Raw genomic sequence first — 21,160 nt, 5'->3', positions numbered from 1 at the left:
TTCAGTTTGTTGCTTGGTATGCAGTCAAATCTGGACAAAACCCGTCAGAACCTGCACTTACAGACGAAAATTCGAATTCAGAAGATGAAGTAGACATTGAGGAAGAGTGCTACCAGAAGAAAACATTAATCAACAAAGTAATAAAGTATATCGACTGAATCGATGAAGTATATCGATCGCTATCGACATTATGATATGGCAAATCAAATGTTAGACTACAAACGTGAAATGGTTACTTTATACATTCCATTTCGTAATGAAGAAAGGGACATTTTGGCTGAAATGCGATTCAATCAAATTTATGAAGAAAACGAACAACTGATTTTAGCTCGTCGTGAAGAGTTCGAAGCAAAAGATATTGACAAAATTATTGAAGCATACAGAAAATTATGTCACCCTGATGAAAATGAGGAAGACCTTGAAATATTGCCGCTTATACAACATGATGCAAATCCATTTATTGAATTTTACAACAATCCAGACTCAGGTACTGTTTTGATTTAGAGTATAGCATTAATATGTAAAATAATGATAAACGATAATGATGATTTTCAACATAATGATTTTTGTTTCAGGATTCAATGAAGATCTTTTTGTGTCGAGCATGCATTTACTTGGACCCATTGCTGGGAAGAAAAATTTGATGGATAATACGGTGTTTTATGAGCTAATGAAACGAGCAAACACTCGTCAAATATCTTTGCTCAATCATATGATTAATCATCTGCATACGCCCAATCGTCCACCAATGCAAGTATTTTTAACTGGGCCTGCCGGTAGTGGGAAAATTTATACCGTTTTAATGGTCAAAGAAATTTACAACCGTTTTACAGATAACTGTGGAGCTCTTAATGCATATATTGTTGCAGCATCAACTGGTAAAACTGCAGTTGCAATCGATGGAACTACAATTCACACAGCATTGAGTATTTCTACTGTAAGACTCATCGCACTCAGCTCTGAAAAAGCTAATTGAATGATATTTCTGCAAGTCTAATAAAATCAATCAATACTCTTGTTTTTGTGAAACTAATTTGAAAAATAATGAGCAAATAAATATTCCCAATTTTCATTGTGTGAGTAGGCAGAAACATAGTACTTCTCGATATGGTGGAGTAGCTATACTAGAAAACAATGATAATTCATTGAGGGTTCCTTCAGTAATGCAAGCATACATGAATGAAATGTGAATAGAATGATTGAAAATAATTGAAAAACGGATCAAAATGACTCAACGATAATAAAATATTGTTTTCAGTTGTTTGATATGTGTATATTATCTAAATAATTGTTAAGTATTTTTTATTAAACTTCTTTTTTCTGGTTATATTTGCCTCTTTTGGTGCTCCTTCAACATACAAATCTTCTGGAATCATTTGAATTTTTTCATAATCATTAAGCAGATTACTTATACATATTATGTATATATGTGTATACATCTATGTAATTGATGGACATTTGGATGGACATTTGGATTACAATGGAACATATGTAATTATATCTACTTACTAATAAAGAATGAATAAATAAAGAAATACACAAAATTATACAGTCTATTAATATTGACTTGAGGCGTGTAAGCTCTCTGGCTCGAGCAATGGATGTTGGCTCTGGTTTACACAAAGACGTAAGGTTAGGATGCTGTTTATCAAAACCTTTGTACCAATCTAAACCAGCTGCTCCGTTTTGAAAAGGATGTGGAATCTTATTCATTTGGGCAAAGTTATATACAAGTTCCAAAAATTCTTGTTTGGACAGCCCGTAAAACAAAGAGTTCATGTGGAATACGTATTCCAAAAGCTCCATTTCTTGTTCCGTAGAAAAGACAATCAAAACAAAAAGACAAACAAAATCAGTAAATTTCACTGTAGTAACGTAATTATAACAAAAAAAACAACAGGAAAACTATTCAATAATAAATGAATTTCAGGTTATAATATAAAAATTAACAAATGCAACATTCACTAACCTTTGTCTGGCCAACTTATACCTAAAAGCCTAAAACTATATTACCTATGTAGTGAAGAGAGTGATGGGTTCAAATTACGACAATTACAATCCGAAAACGATAGTTCCAAGTCCAATTCCACTTTTCAGACAATGCGGCTGAGTGTGATGTTCCGCCAACTCCACCGATAGGTATAATTCCTTCTGTAATCGTTTATTCTCCAAGTTTCTTTATAAACCAGGTATATTGATGAATCAGGCGTAGATCCAGGACCATGTAGCGGGATTGGAGGAGTATTTAGGTATAATTTGTTATTTCTAAATGAAGAGCCCAGGTTACGTCGACACGTCTTTAATAGATACCTTACACAAAAGAGCAGCAAACATGCTAAATCTGAAATATCACTGTAAAAAATCACAAGGCGCAAAAAATTTACAACAAGTAGTAAACCTAGAAAGCTTTACTTCACACGAACCCGAATTGAGATGTTTTTGTAATGTCGTTCTTGGAATCCCATATTTAGTTGCTACTTTTTTGACAGGTTTTCCTAATTCTTGCACTTATCGCATTGCTTGCTGCATAGTTGAGAGATGCCATAAGGGTTGTGATGTAATAAATCGGAAACTAGCTATTCTTGCAACGGGGGTAAATGTCTCATTATAATCTGTTAAATATTCCTGACTAAAAATGAAAATTAGTAAAAAAGTTTATTTATCGGAGGTTATAAGACGTGTATTCTTTTTGATATGACGAAGCGAACTGTCACCTGTCTTCAAAATGGCGGCGCTCTGAATACGAAACGCACTTGCATTTTTGTAGTCGCATAAACCCGCGAAATTTTAAATGTTTTTAATTATTTACTTTTTTTTAAAGTAATGAATGATAAATTAAGGGCCGGTGATAAAAACTTGTGTGTAAAATAGCAGATGGCTAGTTAATATTAGGATTTAGTTTTAAATAAAACACGGAGCGTTCTTAACATGACATATCGTATAATAGAGAGAGAGTTTGCAGATTAAAAAGATGCGTTCACAATATGACATTGACAAACAACAAATGCGTTCATATTTCAACATCCTCCCTTGAATGCAGACCCGTGCCGATCAGGAACTGGTGATGCTTTGGTTTCGCCAAGGCTTTGGTCAGACAGTCGGCAAGCATCATATATTCAATGTGGATGTCACCAGACCTGACCTTGTCTCGTATGTAGTGGTGACGAACATCAATATGCTTGCTCCTTGAATGATAAGCAGAATTACCTATAACTTTAATTGCATTTTGATTATCACATAGTAAGATTATACTGCTAGCCTTAGTAGAAGGTTCACAGTGTAATTCAACCCCACAATTCAAAGTCCAATTTATTTTTTACTAAGTTACTTAGCACTAATCTTCATACCGGAATTTCTAAGCCCATAATCATAGGCATACATATCTGGCAGTCCTGCCAGCATTAATATGTGCCCAACTACTCATCATCTACATGAAATTTTACATTCCTTAATTTGTGCGCGGCTGTGATAATTTTATTTTCATAATCTTCTACTGACAAGCTGCTTTCTAAATTAGTGTTAATCAATTCTATTAATAAGCCAGCTTTCCGTGTCAGTCCTCGGTCTTCAAAAGCTTTTGTCAAATTGTCCCACACCTGATTTGCATTTTGTGCAATCTGTATGTGCACATATAAAATTGGGTCGATCAATAATATTAGCTTTGATTTTGCTTTGGTGTCTTGCTTAATTGCGTTGGAATCGGAAGCATCTGGTGCTTTCAAAATACAGATATGCAAATCTTCATGTTGGAGGTATGCCGTAACTGCAAACCCCAATTTGCTCAATTGTCACGACCCCTCAACTTCTCAATCGACATCATTAGTGTTAGTTCCAACCATATTTGTAATATTTATATAAATCTGAAAATACTTAGCTGAAAAAAAAAGAAATCACTCGCGAGCTAAGTGAGGTTATACTCGTGAGATTTTACTTATACTATAATTTTGAAAATATTTAACAAAACTCGGAAAAAAAACACTAAACGATAGGCTTGACTGGACCCATAACCTGATAAAAACTTGTGTGTAAAGTAGCAGATGGCTAGTTAATATTAGGATTTCGTTTTAAATAAAACACGGAGCGTTCTTAACATGACAGATCGTATAATAGAGAGCACATATCTATTACACCTAGATTCTGAACATGCGTGGCCACCTCAGTGTATTTCGCTCTATCTTCGAGTGTTGCCATTTTATAAACTTTCCTGCATTTTAGGGTAATTTCTGTCGTAAGTTTAACTATATGTTATATAGTGTATTTACATTTACAAGTATACAGTAGGGTGGGTCGCTTTTGTATGGAAAAAAATAAAGTTGTCCAATAAGTTTTGTAATAGCAAAAATAACGTGACCCACATACATTTATGGGAAAATAACGAAAAAAAAAAAATTCTAGGTTAACCCCTTCTACCCGCGCATTTAGTTTGAAAAACTGAAATTTTTGATATTTTTGTAATTTATTTGAAAATTAATTTCTCGTGACCTATAGGAAAAACAACTAAGTAAACCAATAAAATAAAGTGCTTTTGGACTAATTTTTATTATTAAGAAAGAAAAATCAACAAATAATACGACAAAATAATAATAAAACATGTTCAAATCACGATAAAATCTTTTTTACTTTCGAACTTAGGCATAAGTTTTCGTGATCTAATTTTATTTTTAATTAAAGCTTCTCTTACTTTTTTATGGCAAAGCTGCATAGATGCCTCGGTCACTGTTTTAACATCTCGCTCCACAGCTTGAGTATGACATGGTAGCCGCAGGAAAAGGACTTCATCATCACCACCTGACTCAACTAGGGAATGAAGAGTCTCATCCGGGACATTGGTCAGTATAGGTGGTTGCGAGTAAGATTGCTGCCAGTCTATCAAATCGATGTATGTCGAAGCGTTTAAATTTATCTTTGGCACTTCAAAAACTCGAAGCTGACGGGGTTCTGATGGTTTCCTCGCCTTTAAAATGCGTCTAGCGGCAAGTTCTCTTACATGTTTTTGTTCATCAGATAACATAGACAGGAGCAAGTTCTCTGGGTGCGCAAAAAAAGCATTTCGCCTTAGTACAGGATCAACAACACTCTGCAATTCTTGCGGAAGATATCTAGAATAATAAACCAACTTCCAAAAGTGCCTTGCTCCATCTTTACACGTCGGATTTAATTTGATTTCAAACCAAATAGGAGAATATACTTTCACTACAAAAACAGCTAGTTGTTTCAGTTCGTTTGTTGGTATCTCAGTAGCCACATATAAGCGCAAAATCCTGTTAGCCTTTGTTAGCCACCTGGCATGTGACATTTTTCCCGGAGAGCGATTAGACAAATCGGGAGAGCACTTACCACTTATGACGGCAGATGTGATATCATAAAGGTAACGTTGATCAGAACTGAGGTCTTTTACATTTGAAATGTCTGGTAACATGCCTTCTATCCTTTCAAACACGATAACAGGTCGCTTCTCACAATCATCTAATAACTTTCCGATAGCACCTGAATAAGTATTAGGTCCTGTTGTGGTGCCATCAAGTTCTGCAAATAAATGTCTCAAGGGCAGTTCATTTAAGTGTAAAAGGCATATGATCCATTGAAGTGGTCGTTGTAAACGCTTTTCTAAAAGCCGTATGACTCCGCCGTATTTGCCCGTATTGGTTACCGTCCCATCACAACCTATGGCAAGCCGCAAGAGTATCCTCTAGAGACATATTCAATTGACCTGTTACTGTTTGAAAGATAGCTGACTCTTACCCTTTTGCAGTTCCATGGCTTGGAACGGCATACCCGACATAAAACGATCCTGGTTCTTTAATTATTGAAATGTGTTCTTCCACGGATGTCAAGCGGTATTTTTTGCCCCCTTTCATAACAGTATCTTAAGATAAAATATTATATTATCTTCACCGTGTGTGACGCGCTTTACTTATAAACGTCTCTCAAATTTAAGAGCCCCTCTTAGCTGTTGATCAACGTTTTTTTCACTTATAAACCCAATTCAGTGTTGAGAGGTGTATAAGTAACAGTTATATAATGTCAAAAATTTAGACTTTCGAAATGTTGCTATTGCGTTAGCTTCTAAAAGTTCGCGTTATATTAATATGCCGTCGAACTCAACCGAGGAAGCCAAAGCAATTAGGAAATTTGAGGCCATATGCGGGATGAAGCGTATCATTGGTGCAATAGATTGCACTCATATTAAGATACGCAAAGTGAGTGGAGAGGCTGGACAGTACTATGTTAATAGGAAGGGCCATTACTCCATTAACACTCAAGTATGAACATTGTACAATAACATTTTAGTTTGATCATAGTGTATTTAAAGTAATAAATTTTCATTGTTATGTGTGCTATTATGTGTTTCTAATTTATAATAAGGTGGTATGTGACTCTGACTTTAAAATCTGCGATATTGTGTGTCACTGGAGAGGAAGTACACATGATTCCCGCATATATAGAGAAAGCTCAATAAAGCGGAGGTTTGAGGAGAATGAATTTCATGGGAAGCTGATTGGAGATAGCGGGTATCCTTGTACTTCGCATCTTCTAACACCAATATTAAGACCAAGGACACAGGCAGAAGAAAGGTACAACCTGAGTCACATACGAACGAGGAATACTGTAGAGCGTTGCTTTGGGGTGTGGAAACAAAGATTCCGCATACTCAACGAAACAATGCGAGGGTCTCTGCAAGTGATCAAGACCACTATTGTTGCTTGTGCAGTTTTGCACAATTTAGCAATACTCTTTAATGAGTCTATTTTAAATCAAGGTATTTGTGCAAACTAATATGTAAACAAAGTATACATAAAAATAAGCATATTTTAATACTTTATTTTGTATTTTTCTAGATCCTTCAGGCCTTGAAAATCAATTATTAATCTATTCAACTGTCCCTGATAATATAGAAGATGAAGACGAAAATATAAACAGGGCCATTTATATTGAAACTTATTTTAATTAATAAAAACCATATTTTATTATTTTTCAAAATTTATTTTCTTTTTTAAATATTCCTCCTCTAATGCAAGTATTTGGAGCTTCTTTCTCTCTTGTTCTATTCTTAATAGGTAAGCTCCCCCTCTTGTTTTATTCTAATTAGATGCAACTCTTGTTGTTGCTTCATTAATTCCTCGCTGCTTTTTTTTGCAAGGAGGAATAATTGATGCTCGTAATTGGAATTTGATTTCCCACTGTAAAAATAACATAAACATTAAACATTATTTCACATAAATCACAGCTGAACAATAAGCACAGGAAATTTCATGAAATTCTATTTTCAACATTACATACTTACGTTTTTTTTGGTTTAGCTTTGAAAATATGATGCTTGTGCAGTTTGTAGGTTGTAGGTTTTGTTATTCGTGGCAATTCAGTGGAGAAATTTGGCAATTCGGGCTAAAAATAAAAAAAATAATAATTATTTTAAAATAATATAAATTTTATTTATAATACTGATATTTTTGTATAACATAACTGATAAAAATATTATACAAATTATTATATAATGTGATTACCTTTGCATGTGCAGTGCTTTCATCATTTTCATTCAATTTCAATGTATCATCAGCAGACTCCTTAGTAACTTCCTATAAATATATAAAATATAATTACTCAATCTCACAATAAAAAACTATATATGCATAGCGCTATTATCCCTTAATGGATATTCCAAATTAGATATATAAATATATTAGATATATTAATTCAGATACATATAATTAGAATGAAAACTTTAGTGATTTTGATCCGTTATCGCAAAAGGGGACCACTTTTAGCAAAAATGGAAACCATATCTTATATATAAAATTCTCGTGTCACAATGTTAGTCTGCATACTCCTCCGAAACGGGTGGACCGATTCTCATGAAATTTTCTGTGCATATCGGGTAAGTCTGAGAATCGGCCAACATCTATTTTTCACATGTACCACGGGCGAAGCCGGGGCGGACCGCTAGTATTTATATATTCTTTAATTATAAAACTATTCTAAGGGCCGATTTTTCAATGCTTGGATAAAACTTATTCGTCGAATAATGTATAAAACTACCATTTTAAAAACTTATTCTAATTGCCCGTATTTGACAGTTTACGTGACATTTTAATATTAACGTGTAATACTTTATTGGACGGATAAGTTTTATCCAAGCATTGAAAAATCGGCCCTAATAGTAGGGGAGCCCAGGATGCTAAATGTGGATTTACTCGAGCGTCACGGGAACCTATTAGAATTGGTAGATTAGACCATAGCGAAAAAAAAAGGTCCTATAATGTTTTCACTTTTAGCGGTGGGGAAGGGTTTTTTGATTTTTTTTAATTTAAAAAAGAAAAAAATTGGCTTGGAAATACTCAAGCGCGTTAGATATTGATATTTTGCATGCTCCAGGACGTCACTGAAAAAAAGTATACGTTAATCTGACGATTTAAGTGGCGATTTAATCGCTATGATGAAAGGGTAAAAAATTAAAGTAATATTATTCGAGCGCGTCAGATTAATATATGGGGGGGTTAATTACAATATAAGAAGTCCCCATTTCGCTAATCTGACGATTCGAGCTCAACCTTAGGGAATTATGGATTATTCAAATTTTCCAGCGGGGCCCCTGAGCGCACCCACCAACCATAACTGCTCATATTGACTAGAGGTACTAATGAATAGCTAAGGTACCGTCCCTTATAGTAATCTGACGCGCTCGAGTAAATCCCAAAATCCCCTCTATATATATATAGAGGGGATAGAGGGGATATAATCTTGGCCTCCCCTACTATAATTGGTATAAATGTAATAGCAATAAATAATTTACATCAAATAGTATTAAGAAATAATTCGAGGCATCATGCAAAAAGAAAAAAAAACTTAATTAAAAATATTATTTAAATCAATGACCTTTGAACAAGATTAATTGGGTATATTTTTTTCTAATTGATAAATCATTTTTTGAAATTGTTTTTAGTAACTACATGATTAATTCTTATTTGAAAATACCTCAAAGCTATTGACTTTATCAGTAAAGATAAGTGGTTGTCAAAGGGATTTTGGTCATGTATATGATTTTTTAGACAGTGCAAGTGACGAGCAACTTTGTCTCCGCAACTATTTTGTCTCGGCAACTATTTTGTCTCTCCACCCATGGGCTAGTATGAAAGTGCGCGCACGTAGCGACGCAACTCCCCATACAAATTGATGGGAGAGACAAAATAGTTGCGGAGACAAAGTTGCTCGTGCGCGCTAGCTCTTAATGTGGAAAAAGTGTCTCTGGTGGCAAAATGTTTAAAAACGCTTAAAACTAATTTTGGCATCGTTTTCTCATTAATGAAGCTAGGCTCGTGGGAATTCAAAAATAATCTCATTACTTTTTCTGAGTACACACAAATATTAACTGTATCTGTTGAGGGATAGTTCAGCCCACCAACATCCTTCAATGCAATTAATCTAGATAACTTTTCAGTGGACTGAAGAGCTAGAATACAATCATAGCATTTAATTTGCTTTTTCAACTTTTTTACTATGAAACCAGCAATATAAATGGTCACTTCTTGTGAAAATTCAGTAAGTTTGTCATCTAATAAATAATCATGACTTTCTGGAAGGTCCATTGGTAAAATCTCGTCATCGTCATCGTCGTCATAGATTAACAAACTAGTGGCGTTTATCTTGTTGGTATAATTGTTATTGCTAACATTTAAAATACTAATATCATCCAATGAGATACAGTTCCCATAATTATTTAAATGTTTAATTTCCCCATGAATTAACAGCCGTTTATAAAGGTAACTATATACCTCAAGAAAATGTAAAGAAAAGGTGCAGACAAATCAGTTGTTCCTACCATTTGTTTTCCAAAAGCAAACGCGTGGTTAAAGTGTGCAAGAACTTCTTTTTGAGTGCTTTTGGAATAACAAAAAGAAGAGTGGAAAATCTAAGCAAAACACTATACAATGGACAAACGCCTAAAGAAAACCGTGGTGGTAATAAATATGGAAATCGTAATGAAGCTAAAAAACAGAGTCTTCGTAACTTTTTAAATAAGCTACCAGCACAGGAAAGCCATTACGGAAGAGAAAAGTCCAAGAGAATCTACTTGTCATGTGACTTAAGTGCAAGAAAATTGTTGAAAATTTATAATGAATCTGTGTCAGATGATTTGAAAGTGAAAAAAACTATGTTTTACAAGATTTTTATAGGAGAATTCAATATTGGGTTTTCCTCTCCAGCCACTGATGCTTGTAACGTGTGTGTGTTATGGAAAAATAAAATAAAACAAGAAAAAGATAACGAAAAGAAACAATTATATATGACAGAATTGAGAGTACATAAACTGCGAGCCAATGCATTTTATGCACATTTGAAAAAAAATGAGCCCAATAGTATATCTGCATGTTTCGATTTACAACAGGTGCAAAGTTTACCACGAACTCCTATTCAGGATGCTTTCTACGCCAGACAGCTCAGCCTGTATAACTTCTGTATTGTTCCCTTAGATTCTAGAAACCCAATATTCTATACTTGGGATGAATCACAGTCAGCAAGAGGTTCTACTGAAGTAGGGTCTGCAGTTTATAACTACTTAAAAGGATTGACCCTTGATGAGGAGATTCACCATCTGAGATTATTCTGCGACGGGTGTGGTGGGCAGAACAAAAACAGCCACATCATACACATGCTGCTTTTCTACCTTTTAAATGACTCCCCACCACATCTTAAAGACATAACACTAATATTCCCAGTGAGGGGACATAGTTTTCTCCCAGCTGACCGAGTCTTTGGTCGGCTGGAGAAAGAAATAAGAAAGAAACCCGTGATAACCAACAAAGAAGAATATTATGATGTTTTCAAGAAATATGGTCAGCTAAAAGTACTAGAAGACTGGATTCTTAAGGATATAAAAAGCTTGGAAGAGCAGTACAGGAAACTGGATGGTATACAGTCCTTGAAGAGAATTTTTTTCTATAAGAAACGGGTTCGTGGTTCAGCCACTGTTGAATTGAAGGTCTATGAAAACTACAGATTCCAAACAGGTGCAGAAAAATCAATGTCATTACTCAAAAAGGGCAAGCGATCTCCTTTGTCTTTACATGATTTAGATGTAGTACAACGTCCACTAAAAGAATGCAAGAAGAAAGATATTTCAAATTTGCTCAAGAAACAGTTTGGCGAAGAGTGGTATAATTTAGATGAACTGAAGTGGTATAAAGAATTAATTATTGATGAATCAAACTGCAGCCCTGAAGAAGAACAGAATACCGAAATGGAATCTATGTGTGATTGTTTGACACCTGATATTGGACAAATCAGGATTTGAACTATTATTCTTTTTAGTAGAATTAATAAGTATGTCTTTAATTTTGGTCATTATTATTAAATAATAAGAATATTCTGTGTTTTATTATAATTTAAAATCTTAAGATGTACAATACAAAAGAGGATATTTACAAAATAGTACACAACTAAAGGGGATATTTACAATAAGTACAAAACAAAGGGGGATATTATAAAAGATCCGTGTCAAAAGAGGATATTATGATTTTTCTGAACTCTGTAGCTTTAAATTAACAAGTCATATTTTTTGGCAAAATGTGTAGTTAGAACACTGTAATGAAATAGTTTCATAACAGAAATAATGCTTTTCGGTAGGTCTATAAATATTTCCCATATAAATTTTTTTTGATGTGTACTGTATAAAACTGTGGTACTACGATTTGTTCAATTTCATTCATGATCAATGCACTCCAAGGGAATCTTCATCCAACTTAGATAGTGATGACGAAAATAGTTGTGAGGTAAGTAAAATATTTCATACTTCGTAATATACATTTTTATTAAGTTGAATACATAACTACTCGTAGAACACATTTAATTATTTTGTATTTACCGTCATTCTAAATTTCACCAAAGCTTATAATATAACAATTAGTGATGTTCCGGATATCCGTATCATCGAAAATAAAGATCCGTGTCCGTATCCGCGGATATACATTTTTAACGATCCGATTTATTTATTAATTTACATGATCATTTTGCCATAGTACCCTTCCCTCCTGATTGAAATAATTCATAAAATTGTTTCGGACTATCTTCGCGTTGTTCAAAGTATTTCCTGGGTTTCTTCTTTCCAAGTTTTCCATGGTACTATTTTGTGTATTGTATCCTTCAGAAATTATAGTCCCGTTTTCAGAGTTTTCTCGATAAAAACATTTTTGAGGTGCATAAGACTTTTTTGAGTGTTCAATTAAAAAGTTATGTAATACACAAGATGCTTTCACTACTTTATCGATATTTTCGGGTTTTAAATTTATATGAGTATAAAATATCCGAAATCGTGATGCCATTATCCCGAAAGCATTTTCAACAGTGCGCCTCGTGCGAGACAATCTGTAATTCAGGATTTTTCTTTCTCGCGATGTTAAATCTGCCTGCCGAAACGGTTTTATCATATCGGGGCGTAATGGGAAAGCGTCATCTGCCACAAATACATATTATGGTAAATTTCGGTTACTTCCTGTTAACAATTCACTGCTTGGAATATGTAAATCATTATTTTCTAATTTTTCAAAAAATTTTGTGTTTTGTAGAACCCCTCCATCGGATATTCTACCATTCATGCCAATATCTGTGTACACAAATTGGTATTTTGCATTAACAATTGCCATAAGAACCACACTATGTTGCCCTTTATAATTATAAAAATACGATCCACTATTAGCCGGTGGAATAATCGCTATGTGCTTTCCATCTATTGCACTAAGACAATGAGGAAAGTTCCATCGTTCTTCATACATCTTTGCAATTTCTTTCCACTCTTCTTCAGATGAAGGAAACTGTAAAATAAAAATAACAGATTTATCATTAAGACAATAAGTAGCTATTTTTGATGTGAAATATCTATAGCGGCGGGACACAATCATGTATCAAAATTATTTGTTTTCAGAGAGACAACACTGAAGATTCTTCAAATGCCGATGAAGAATATTCATCCAACAGAGTACCTATCTACCGACAACAACGAGGCCCAATCGACATCGTCAAATAATAATTCATCTCGCCCACCAAAACCTTGTAAAACAAAAAGAAAAGATGAAAGCATAGCAAGTGAAGTATTGGAATCGGTTCGAGATCACTTTAAGCGCCCTCGCCCAATTGTAACAGAAGATAGGTGCGATGTTATTGGCAAAAATGTGGCGATGAAATTGAAGGCTTTGGATGCGAAACAATTAATAGTCGCAGAAAAACTTATTAATGATTTACTTTTTGAAGCCGAAATAGGACACCTCACTCCCGAGCACGCCTATATTAACATGAGAGATATTTTGAAACAAAATCAACGAAGCTATGTTCCTGCTCAGCAATAGCGACAACATGTATATCAATCCTCTCCTACTTCCAATAGGGCATATACCCCTTTAAGTTTTGTTTCTTCCGGAAGTCCTACCCCACCCTGCTCTCCATTTCCCACCAGTCAAAATCCAGAGCATCTTTCTCAATCATTTCAAACTAGCTATCTACTCAACAATTCCCAAGGCTACTCTACAGAAATGCGAACTCATACAATTCTGGGAAATCAGCCCGGTGAAACAGAGGTAGTTTTATCGATTCCAGATTCAGCAGCGGTATTCCTTAATAATTTCAATGTTGATAATGAATAATTGGTATTTTTTTCAATAAAAATTGTCTGTAATATAACAGTGTTTTAATTACTTACCTTCAAATAATTTCTTCTAAGAACTTTGTACAAGGCCTCACATGTTTCAGGAATAATTTTTCCAAGCGCCTGAGGCGAAATAATTGCTGAAAATTTTAGGTCCTCATAACTTCTGCCAGTTGCGAGAAATCTCAATGTAACTGATAATCTTTCGTGCGCAGAAATACTATTTCTCATAACTGTGTCTTCTTTTTTTATCATAGGAGTAACCATTTCAAGTAATTTAAGGTATGTTTTCTCGTCCATTCGGAGATAGTTTTTAAAATCTTCTGGTTCAAATCAGAGGCGGCTCGTGACAAAATTTTATGGGTGTTCACTTGAAATAAAACACTGAAAATACGTGGTGTAAAGCAGTACATTTATCAAAAAAATTACTTATAAAGGAAATACATACGTCTTTCTTTTTGGTGTGCAAAAATATCTATAACTTAAAGCGACATGACATTCGTAAATGTCTGTTGTTGCTTTCATCACAACCATACAACCACGGTGTTTTCACATAATATTGTTCGGATTTAAACACACGCGTATATTATGTTTTCGTTTTTGTCGTACATTTTTGCGTAAGGTCAAGGTCAGGCCGTGGCAGTCCCTGCTTTCAATTCAAGCCGAATTTGTAACGTTTTAACACACTTTTTAATGAACGCCACATTATAATTGTTCATTTTCACACTCACAAGTAATACTGATAACTACAGACTATTTCAACACGTATCTTATGATTTTAATTAGAAAATTCCCGAATTTGCATTCGCGCGCGTGCATTGAAGTTGACTCGAGAGTCGAGTGTTTGTTTATAATATAGAGAGTGGCAATGTCGCGCGCGGCGGTAAAAACGAACCGGCAACGTTTGCGGGAGCGGCGCACCGAATTTTGCTATCTTTCCATAGAAAATCTTCTGTTTCACGCGCGCAGGGCACTGGCAAACCATCTCTTTCACTCCTATTGGATTTCGTATTAGGAAATGTACTAAATATTTTTTCATTGGAGCGCAATCGTGAGCGCTCCCCTTCGCGCGTTACTGTATAAATACAGTATTATTCAAGTGTATGGAAATTGGAATGATGGAATGATGGATATATTCATTGGTATTGACAGTAGATTTTTACGATTACGATTGATTTTAAATAGTAATAATTAATATTAATAATGAAATTAAGGAGTATGATTTTATTATAATTATTTATGGGAGTTCACTGCACCAGCGCTCCTTAGGGCGAGCCGCCTCTGGTTCAAATTTTAATTCATTCAATAAATTAACATGACTATATGTTTTCCTTTTCAATAACCAATGCTTACACCACTTTTTTCGCTTCCTTTTCACTGTTTTTGTTTCTTTTATCTTCAAAATTAAAGCAAGGCCTAGCAATGCCAGCGCGTCATCGTCCTCATTCGATGCCATCGCAAAAAGAACTGAAGACCGCTCCGGTACACCGGAACGTCCCCATACACGCTACCAATGTTCGGTTCACCTGCGCAGGCATACCTGCACAGATTACCTTTCCGGTGGACCGTAGCGTGTATAGCAGCCATTATGGCTGCTATACAAATTAATTTAGGTTTCTTAGATACCTTACATTATAAATTATAATACTATCAAATTAAAATGTCAAATTCATGTGAAGCCTCAATGCATTTACTGTCTAACTTCATTTTACAGACTTATAATGAAACGTTTTCTCGTTTGCCACTATTAATCTGTGAATGAATGAACGAATGAATGAAATGAATCTCCAGTTGACAAGTACCTACCTGTAACATAAACAATTCTATTTACTTTTGTTGCAGTTAAAGAAGCAAAAACTTTATGGAAGAAGCTTAGGGATGGACATCGTCAAGAAAGAAAGAAAACAACTTCAGGTCAAGCGTCAAATAGCACCCCAAAATGGAAATATGAAGACCAGATGTCATTTTTGCTTCCTAATATGAGAAATAGACCTGTATATACAAATATACTCACAAACACTAATGAATGAAGGTAGTGAAGCAAGTAATGACTCGGAACTACTTAATGCATCAACCAGTGGAGAACAGCAAACTGCTTCTCTCATTGGCAATGAAAATTCTCAGCCTCGAAAAAGAAATAACAAATCTATTGTAAACATATTAGAACAGGACATAAAGAGAAGAGAAAAAAGAGCAGTTGAGAGAGATATGTTGAGGAAACAAATCCTGGAGAGTAATTATAAAAATGTATCATCGAGCAACAAAAGCATGCAAAAGTTTTTCATGAGCATGTGTGATGCCACATGTGAGCTACCTGAGCATCTTCAAATGAGGATTCAGAGACAACTATTCAATATAGTAATGGAAGCTCGAGAGCAACATTTGATGCAAACACCAAGTTACCCGAGTCCAGGACATGCTACTAATTACAATATGTCGCCGGCCAGCTCTGTGAATTTGCCGATGCGTGCTGTTAGCCCTAATTCATTGCGCTCGAACTCAGCAACCTCTGATTATTTAAATTCGCCTGTCCATTATTCATTACAAAGTCCACCGACGGAATCCAGTACTCCAATGATGCCACCAAACACTAATGATTCGGACTTGATTCGTCTGTTTTCACAACAAAACACAGATATGTCTACCGACGCACATTCTTCTGGACATCATGTTTATTCAGTTCAAAATCCATCACCGTAATCTAATTCTTTAATGACACCGCAGAACACAACTGACATTTCTACTCATGAAGACATCCGTTCCTATCTTGTGAACTTTGAGTTGACAAAATATAATCAATAGTGTAATGATTACAATAAGCACTTTACTGTCATTGGAATAAGCGATTAAAAATTTAATGAATATTTTATACTTACATTTCATTCTTACCTTAAGCACACAGCAAGTCGTTCTTCGGAAGATATACTTTTTCGCATGTGGGTATCATTTTTCTTAATATCTTCTTTAATTAGATCATGAAGTTCGGAAAAGGTTGATCTTGACTCCCGGAAATAATCACAAAATTTTCCGTCAGATAATTCATCAAATATTTTAAACTCTCCGGAAATTTCCTTATACTTTATGTGATCTTCAGTCCACATCGTTCTGTTTTTGGCACATGTGGCAATACGCGCGTCAAAATCACAATCCAAATCATCTTCTGATGAACTATCTAGTAGATCTAATAGTAAGTAACTCGACGGGTCCATAGTATTATAACATTAAAAATAAGAACACCCTTTATAACACTTTAGCAGCTGGAGAGTATGTCAATCGGGACGTATGCCAATGAAATGAAGGGAAAGATACATTACATTACCTGTTGTGTGTGTGATACATTAAGATAATTTAATTAAGCTATACATCCCGGAATGTAATGTACATTAATATACATTATAGCTGCTGTGTGTGAAGCGCTTTAAGATTGTCACCCCTGCTACATCCCCTTCACTCACATAATGAAAGCGTAGCTATATATCTCGTTTCACCATAGCATTGCAAATATAGTGCTAGATCTGTGATAGAGAGAGGTTACAGATTAAAAAGATGCGTTCACAATATGAAATTGACAAACAACAAATGCGTTCATATTTCAACAACCATTGTGGCCATCTTTGGCCACACTACCTTTATACCTAGCTTTGACGGTTCACATGAACACTGGGTTGAATTTCGCGACACGTTTTCGTCTTTAATTCATAATTCGAAATCATACAAAATTTCATTATTTAAAGGCGAATTTAAAATTATAGGGGAACCCACTGAATACTGGGACACTATAAATATTTATATCTTGGTATCAAAGTTAGATACTACATTCCCACTCGCATTTTTGGTCGCTTTACAGATAAAAAAAGATCGTGTTCAGGGGGTGATGAACCGATTGTAGATCGCAAACAAGCAGAATCTATTTGCCGTAAGGATTCAATATCCGAAAAATGTGGCGACATTTGACAACACATTTGATTGCCAAAAAAACCAACCACTCCCAAAACTGCCTGATCAGTCTGCTTATTTTAGCAGGCAGATTAACTTCTACCACTTTGCTATAGTACAAGGAACTTGTAAAGCAAAACTCACCACGGAAAATGTGCGTTCATATTATTGGACCGAGATGGATCATAATAAAGTTACCAAACAAATTATTAGTGCAGTTTGTCACTTTCTACAAGGAATCGCATTAGAGCCACAGGTGAAGATAATAAGGATATAAATTTTAAAAATGTTAAGGAGTTTTGTCTTGACAATGAGAATATAAAGAAAAGAAGAACACCAAAGAGCGCCAAAGAAAATATAGAGTATTTTTGCATTTTTTGTCATGAAAAATACGGAGATAGCCCACATGGTGAAGATTGGATCCAGTGCTATGTTTGCAAAAATTGGGCACACGAAAAATGTACAGACGGACAATCATCTTCTTATGGCTATCGTTGTGATCTTTGCCGCACAAACTGATTTAAAATTAAGGTTAAATTGTGACTAATCTGTCATATGTGATCTCATTTTTAGGCTAGTCTGGGTCAATGGCGAACGATCGCAATTGCCCCACCAGGTGTTCGTGATTGCCCGACCAGAGTCGGGTAAACACGAACACTAAATGTTTTGTTTTTGTTTGAAAAGTTGATTTTATCAAGAGAAATTAATAATGTTCATTGTAATAGTGTAACGTATAATAATGTAACTTTCAGAATGACTGATTAAATGTAACCTATATATCGTATTTTTGGATTTATTTTAAATCTCCCTTAGGTATTCGTAATTACCCCGCCTTCCCCTAGTTTGTGATGTATATTCCGGACAAAACAAAAATATGAGAATGGTCAGTATGATTGGAAAATGGCTATACAGTGAAGCACCACGCAATGTAAAAAAAAATTAAATAATTTTTCCAATGGTAGGTCACTCCTTCATTCCTCCCGACCGGGTGTTAACGAAAATTTTTTTTCTGTTTTGTGTGTTATATTACTAAGATTTATATTTATTTTACATGGTGGCAAATAAAATGTTTTCTATTCTATTCTAAAATTGAAAGGACGTTAAGAACCAAAGAGGTGATTGTTTCTCCCTCAGAATACACGAAAGTATTAAAGGAAAATAATCGATCAAACATCGATCTGACAACGATACCAGTCTACGTTATGAAAGCTGCTTATGAGCCAGTGATAAAACCTACTTCATCCTGGCACTTTCCATTCATGAGAAGTAAACGATTGTTCCTAACTCGTACTAAAACCGAGAATATCTTGGTACTAAGAGAAGAGACCTAACGGAATGAAATTAATAACAAAAAATTATTACAAAAAAAATTACTATGATTACCCCTCTGACCATAACCCCAAACATTTTACCTAAAGAAAGCAAAGCCAAAGATGTGAGCGATTTACTTCAAAAGCATTTCGGGCAAGACTGGAAAAATTTACCGGAATTAAAATTGTATGTCGAAATTGAAAATCAGCCTCGCATACCCGATGCTGATAATAATGACATTAATGACCTTTGTGAGCGTGGATTCGAAGATGTATCTGTACATATTTAATTTTTTTTTTTCATTTAAAGTACTTTTATACCTACGCATTTTGTAATTTGTTTTGTGATTTTACTTTATACCTTAGTCTCAGTTACAAAGTTTAGTAATAAAAGTTTTCGATTTTATTGCATAACGTCATACTCCAAGTAGTATTAGGTTAGACGCAAAACCCTCTAATTATTGCCCCCTTCACCCTTATAAGCTAATCTGCGCGCGAGAGAGACGGGCAAACTTTTCATGATGCGTATGCAGTATGACGTCACGCCGCGTCTTCACAAACACTGCACATGTGCAATGTGAAATGTATTGACGTTTCAGCTCTTCTTAATTGGCCAATACGCATCCCGTTTCAGCAGATAACGCACACAGCCTTGCAATGCAACTTCAATGTACTAATCACGCACAAACCATTAACATTATATGGATGTGGATAGGGTGGACAAAGGATGACAATAGGGAATATTCATGTTTTTCTTTTTTGTCTTAAATTAATAGTTTACTATTTTATAACGTAGAAAAAAATATTAATGGGCTTCAAAATACTCTAGATATTTTTAAAAATGAAATTTAAAACTTAAAAAAAATTAAGCAGTTCAAACGCCGCCATTTTACGCGCGGTTTGCGTGACGTCACATGATACGTCCAGTGGGTGTTTACCTTAGTGTTTACTGTGGACTTTTCAGTTACTTCGTAATATTTACAGTTTTAATAACTTTAAAACCATGGAAGAAGTAAAAAAAAATATCTTATAAGTATTGTATAGTACCGGAGTGCACAAATACTACTCGAAAAACACCCGACCAAGTGTTTTTTCGTATTTCAAATGATGCGAAAATACGAAAACAGTGGTGTAAGGTGCAGAAGGGATAATATATATCCTAAATAATAATAAATCCTAAAATTATAGCAGCAAAACTTAAGGACTTGGTTGCGTGGCCAGCATCATCATATATGTTGTAATAAATTTGCGCCTTCAATAATCTGTGGTCACTTTTCATGTAATGGCAACATTTTGTTTTGTACTTCCTCTTCTCTGCGGACATTGCTCGTGTAACACGTATATTTTTCAACTTAATAAAGTTTTTCTTGTAAAACGTGCACCTGGGTTTTTATTGACTATACCAACAAGATAACAACAGGTTATGGGCCCAGACTACGAAACAAAATATAGTCAATCAGTATAAAAACCTACGAAGAAAAAGTAACAATAATTGTACCGGTCACGCCACGTGTTCTGAAGTGTAAAGATTCGTGGTAAAGTTCTTTCAACAACAATATCAGTATGTCGTCAAACACATTGGCATTAATTGAGAAATTAACAGGCCGCGATAATTACGCCACATGGCGTTTTGCTGTCCAAACATATCTTCAACACGAAGAACTGTGGGACTGCATTGTGGATGATCAGACATTGGACAAGAGAAAAGATACAAAAGCAAGATCAAAGATCATTCTTTTAGTTGATCCGGTAAATTATGTGCACATACAAGAAGCTAAAACTGCGAAAGAAGTCTGGGAAAATTTGTCTCGTGTCTTCGATGACTCCGGGCTGACACGGCGAGTTGGTCTTCTACGTGACTTATGTAACACAACGCTTGAGGGATGTCCGAACGTTGAGGAATACGTGAGTAAAATTATGACTACTGCTCATAAATTAAGAAATATTGGTTTTCAAGTAGATGATGAGTGGCTCGGCACCATGCTGCTTTCCGGTCTACCTGAAACTTATAAACCAATGATTATAGCTATAGAAAGTTCAGGCATGAAAATTTCATCAGACTCCGTCAAATCAAAATTATTACAGGATGTCAAACAATCAAATAGTGATAGAGCTTTTGCTTCAAGTCAGAGATTTAATAATAAATGTAAAAGAAATTCTAAAGGCCCCCGCTGCTATACATGCAACAAATATGGTCATAAAAGTCCTGAGTGTAAATCAAATACAGTAAATAATGATCGGAAGATTTCTTATAAACCGACTAGCAGGTCATCATATGCTG

The 21,160-nt window shown here is 34.8% G+C and overlaps 3 protein-coding genes and 1 long non-coding RNA gene across 5 annotated transcripts in view; 3 read left to right on the top strand and 1 right to left on the bottom strand.

Annotated features, from left to right (window-relative positions):
- Positions 1 to 195: 195 nt before the first annotated feature.
- On the top strand, positions 196 to 1,181 carry LOC149897150 (uncharacterized). Its single transcript, XM_090117031.1, has 2 exons — positions 196 to 487; positions 576 to 1,181. Exons 1-2 carry the CDS (start codon positions 196 to 198, stop codon positions 974 to 976), a joined length of 693 nt encoding a protein of 230 aa, XP_089973157.1. The 3' UTR covers positions 977 to 1,181.
- A 6,154-nt stretch (positions 1,182 to 7,335) lies between these two features.
- The window catches only part of LOC149897142 (uncharacterized), a 62,774-nt gene continuing 48,949 nt past the window's right edge, over positions 7,336 to 21,160 (bottom strand). For both annotated transcript variants that reach the window (XR_016458205.1, XR_016458204.1), the window contains exons 3-4: positions 7,506 to 7,577; positions 7,336 to 7,386 (exon numbers count right to left, since the gene is read on the bottom strand). This is a non-coding gene — a long non-coding RNA (uncharacterized LOC149897142). The remainder of the gene's footprint in view (positions 7,387 to 7,505; positions 7,578 to 21,160) is intronic.
- LOC149897149 (uncharacterized) lies at positions 9,734 to 11,583 on the top strand (the record flags this gene model as incomplete). The annotated part of the gene is made up of 1 exon (XM_090117006.1): positions 9,734 to 11,583. A coding segment is annotated over one exon (1,557 nt), but the record flags the coding sequence as incomplete, so codon positions are not given.
- LOC149897148 (uncharacterized) lies at positions 11,654 to 13,809 on the top strand. Its single transcript, XM_090116650.1, has 2 exons — positions 11,654 to 11,768; positions 12,917 to 13,809. Exons 1-2 carry the CDS (start codon positions 11,749 to 11,751, stop codon positions 13,335 to 13,337), a joined length of 441 nt encoding a protein of 146 aa, XP_089972776.1. The 5' UTR covers positions 11,654 to 11,748; the 3' UTR covers positions 13,338 to 13,809.

The sequence above is a fragment of the Colias eurytheme genome, chromosome 26 (genome assembly GCF_061535395.1).
Source record: "Colias eurytheme isolate Ceu_HAF_F1 chromosome 26, ilColEury1 Martin Lab GWU primary, whole genome shotgun sequence".
NCBI classification, from domain to species: domain Eukaryota; kingdom Metazoa; phylum Arthropoda; class Insecta; order Lepidoptera; family Pieridae; genus Colias; species Colias eurytheme.
Note: the sequence above shows the minus strand (reverse complement) of the source record. Positions and strands in the feature narration are given on the sequence as shown.

Bases quoted from the DNA above. Each gene is read 5' to 3' on its own strand.
- LOC149897150 (XM_090117031.1), top strand. From the start codon at position 196: ATGGCAAATCAAATGTTAGACTACAAACGTGAAATGGTTACTTTATAC. The intron at 488-575 runs GTACTGTTTTGA...TTTTTGTTTCAG, and splicing joins TTACAACAATCCAGACTCAG to GATTCAATGAAGATCTTTTT.
- LOC149897148 (XM_090116650.1), top strand. From the start codon at position 11,749: ATGACGAAAATAGTTGTGAG. The intron at 11,769-12,916 runs GTAAGTAAAATA...ATTTGTTTTCAG, and splicing joins ATGACGAAAATAGTTGTGAG to AGAGACAACACTGAAGATTC.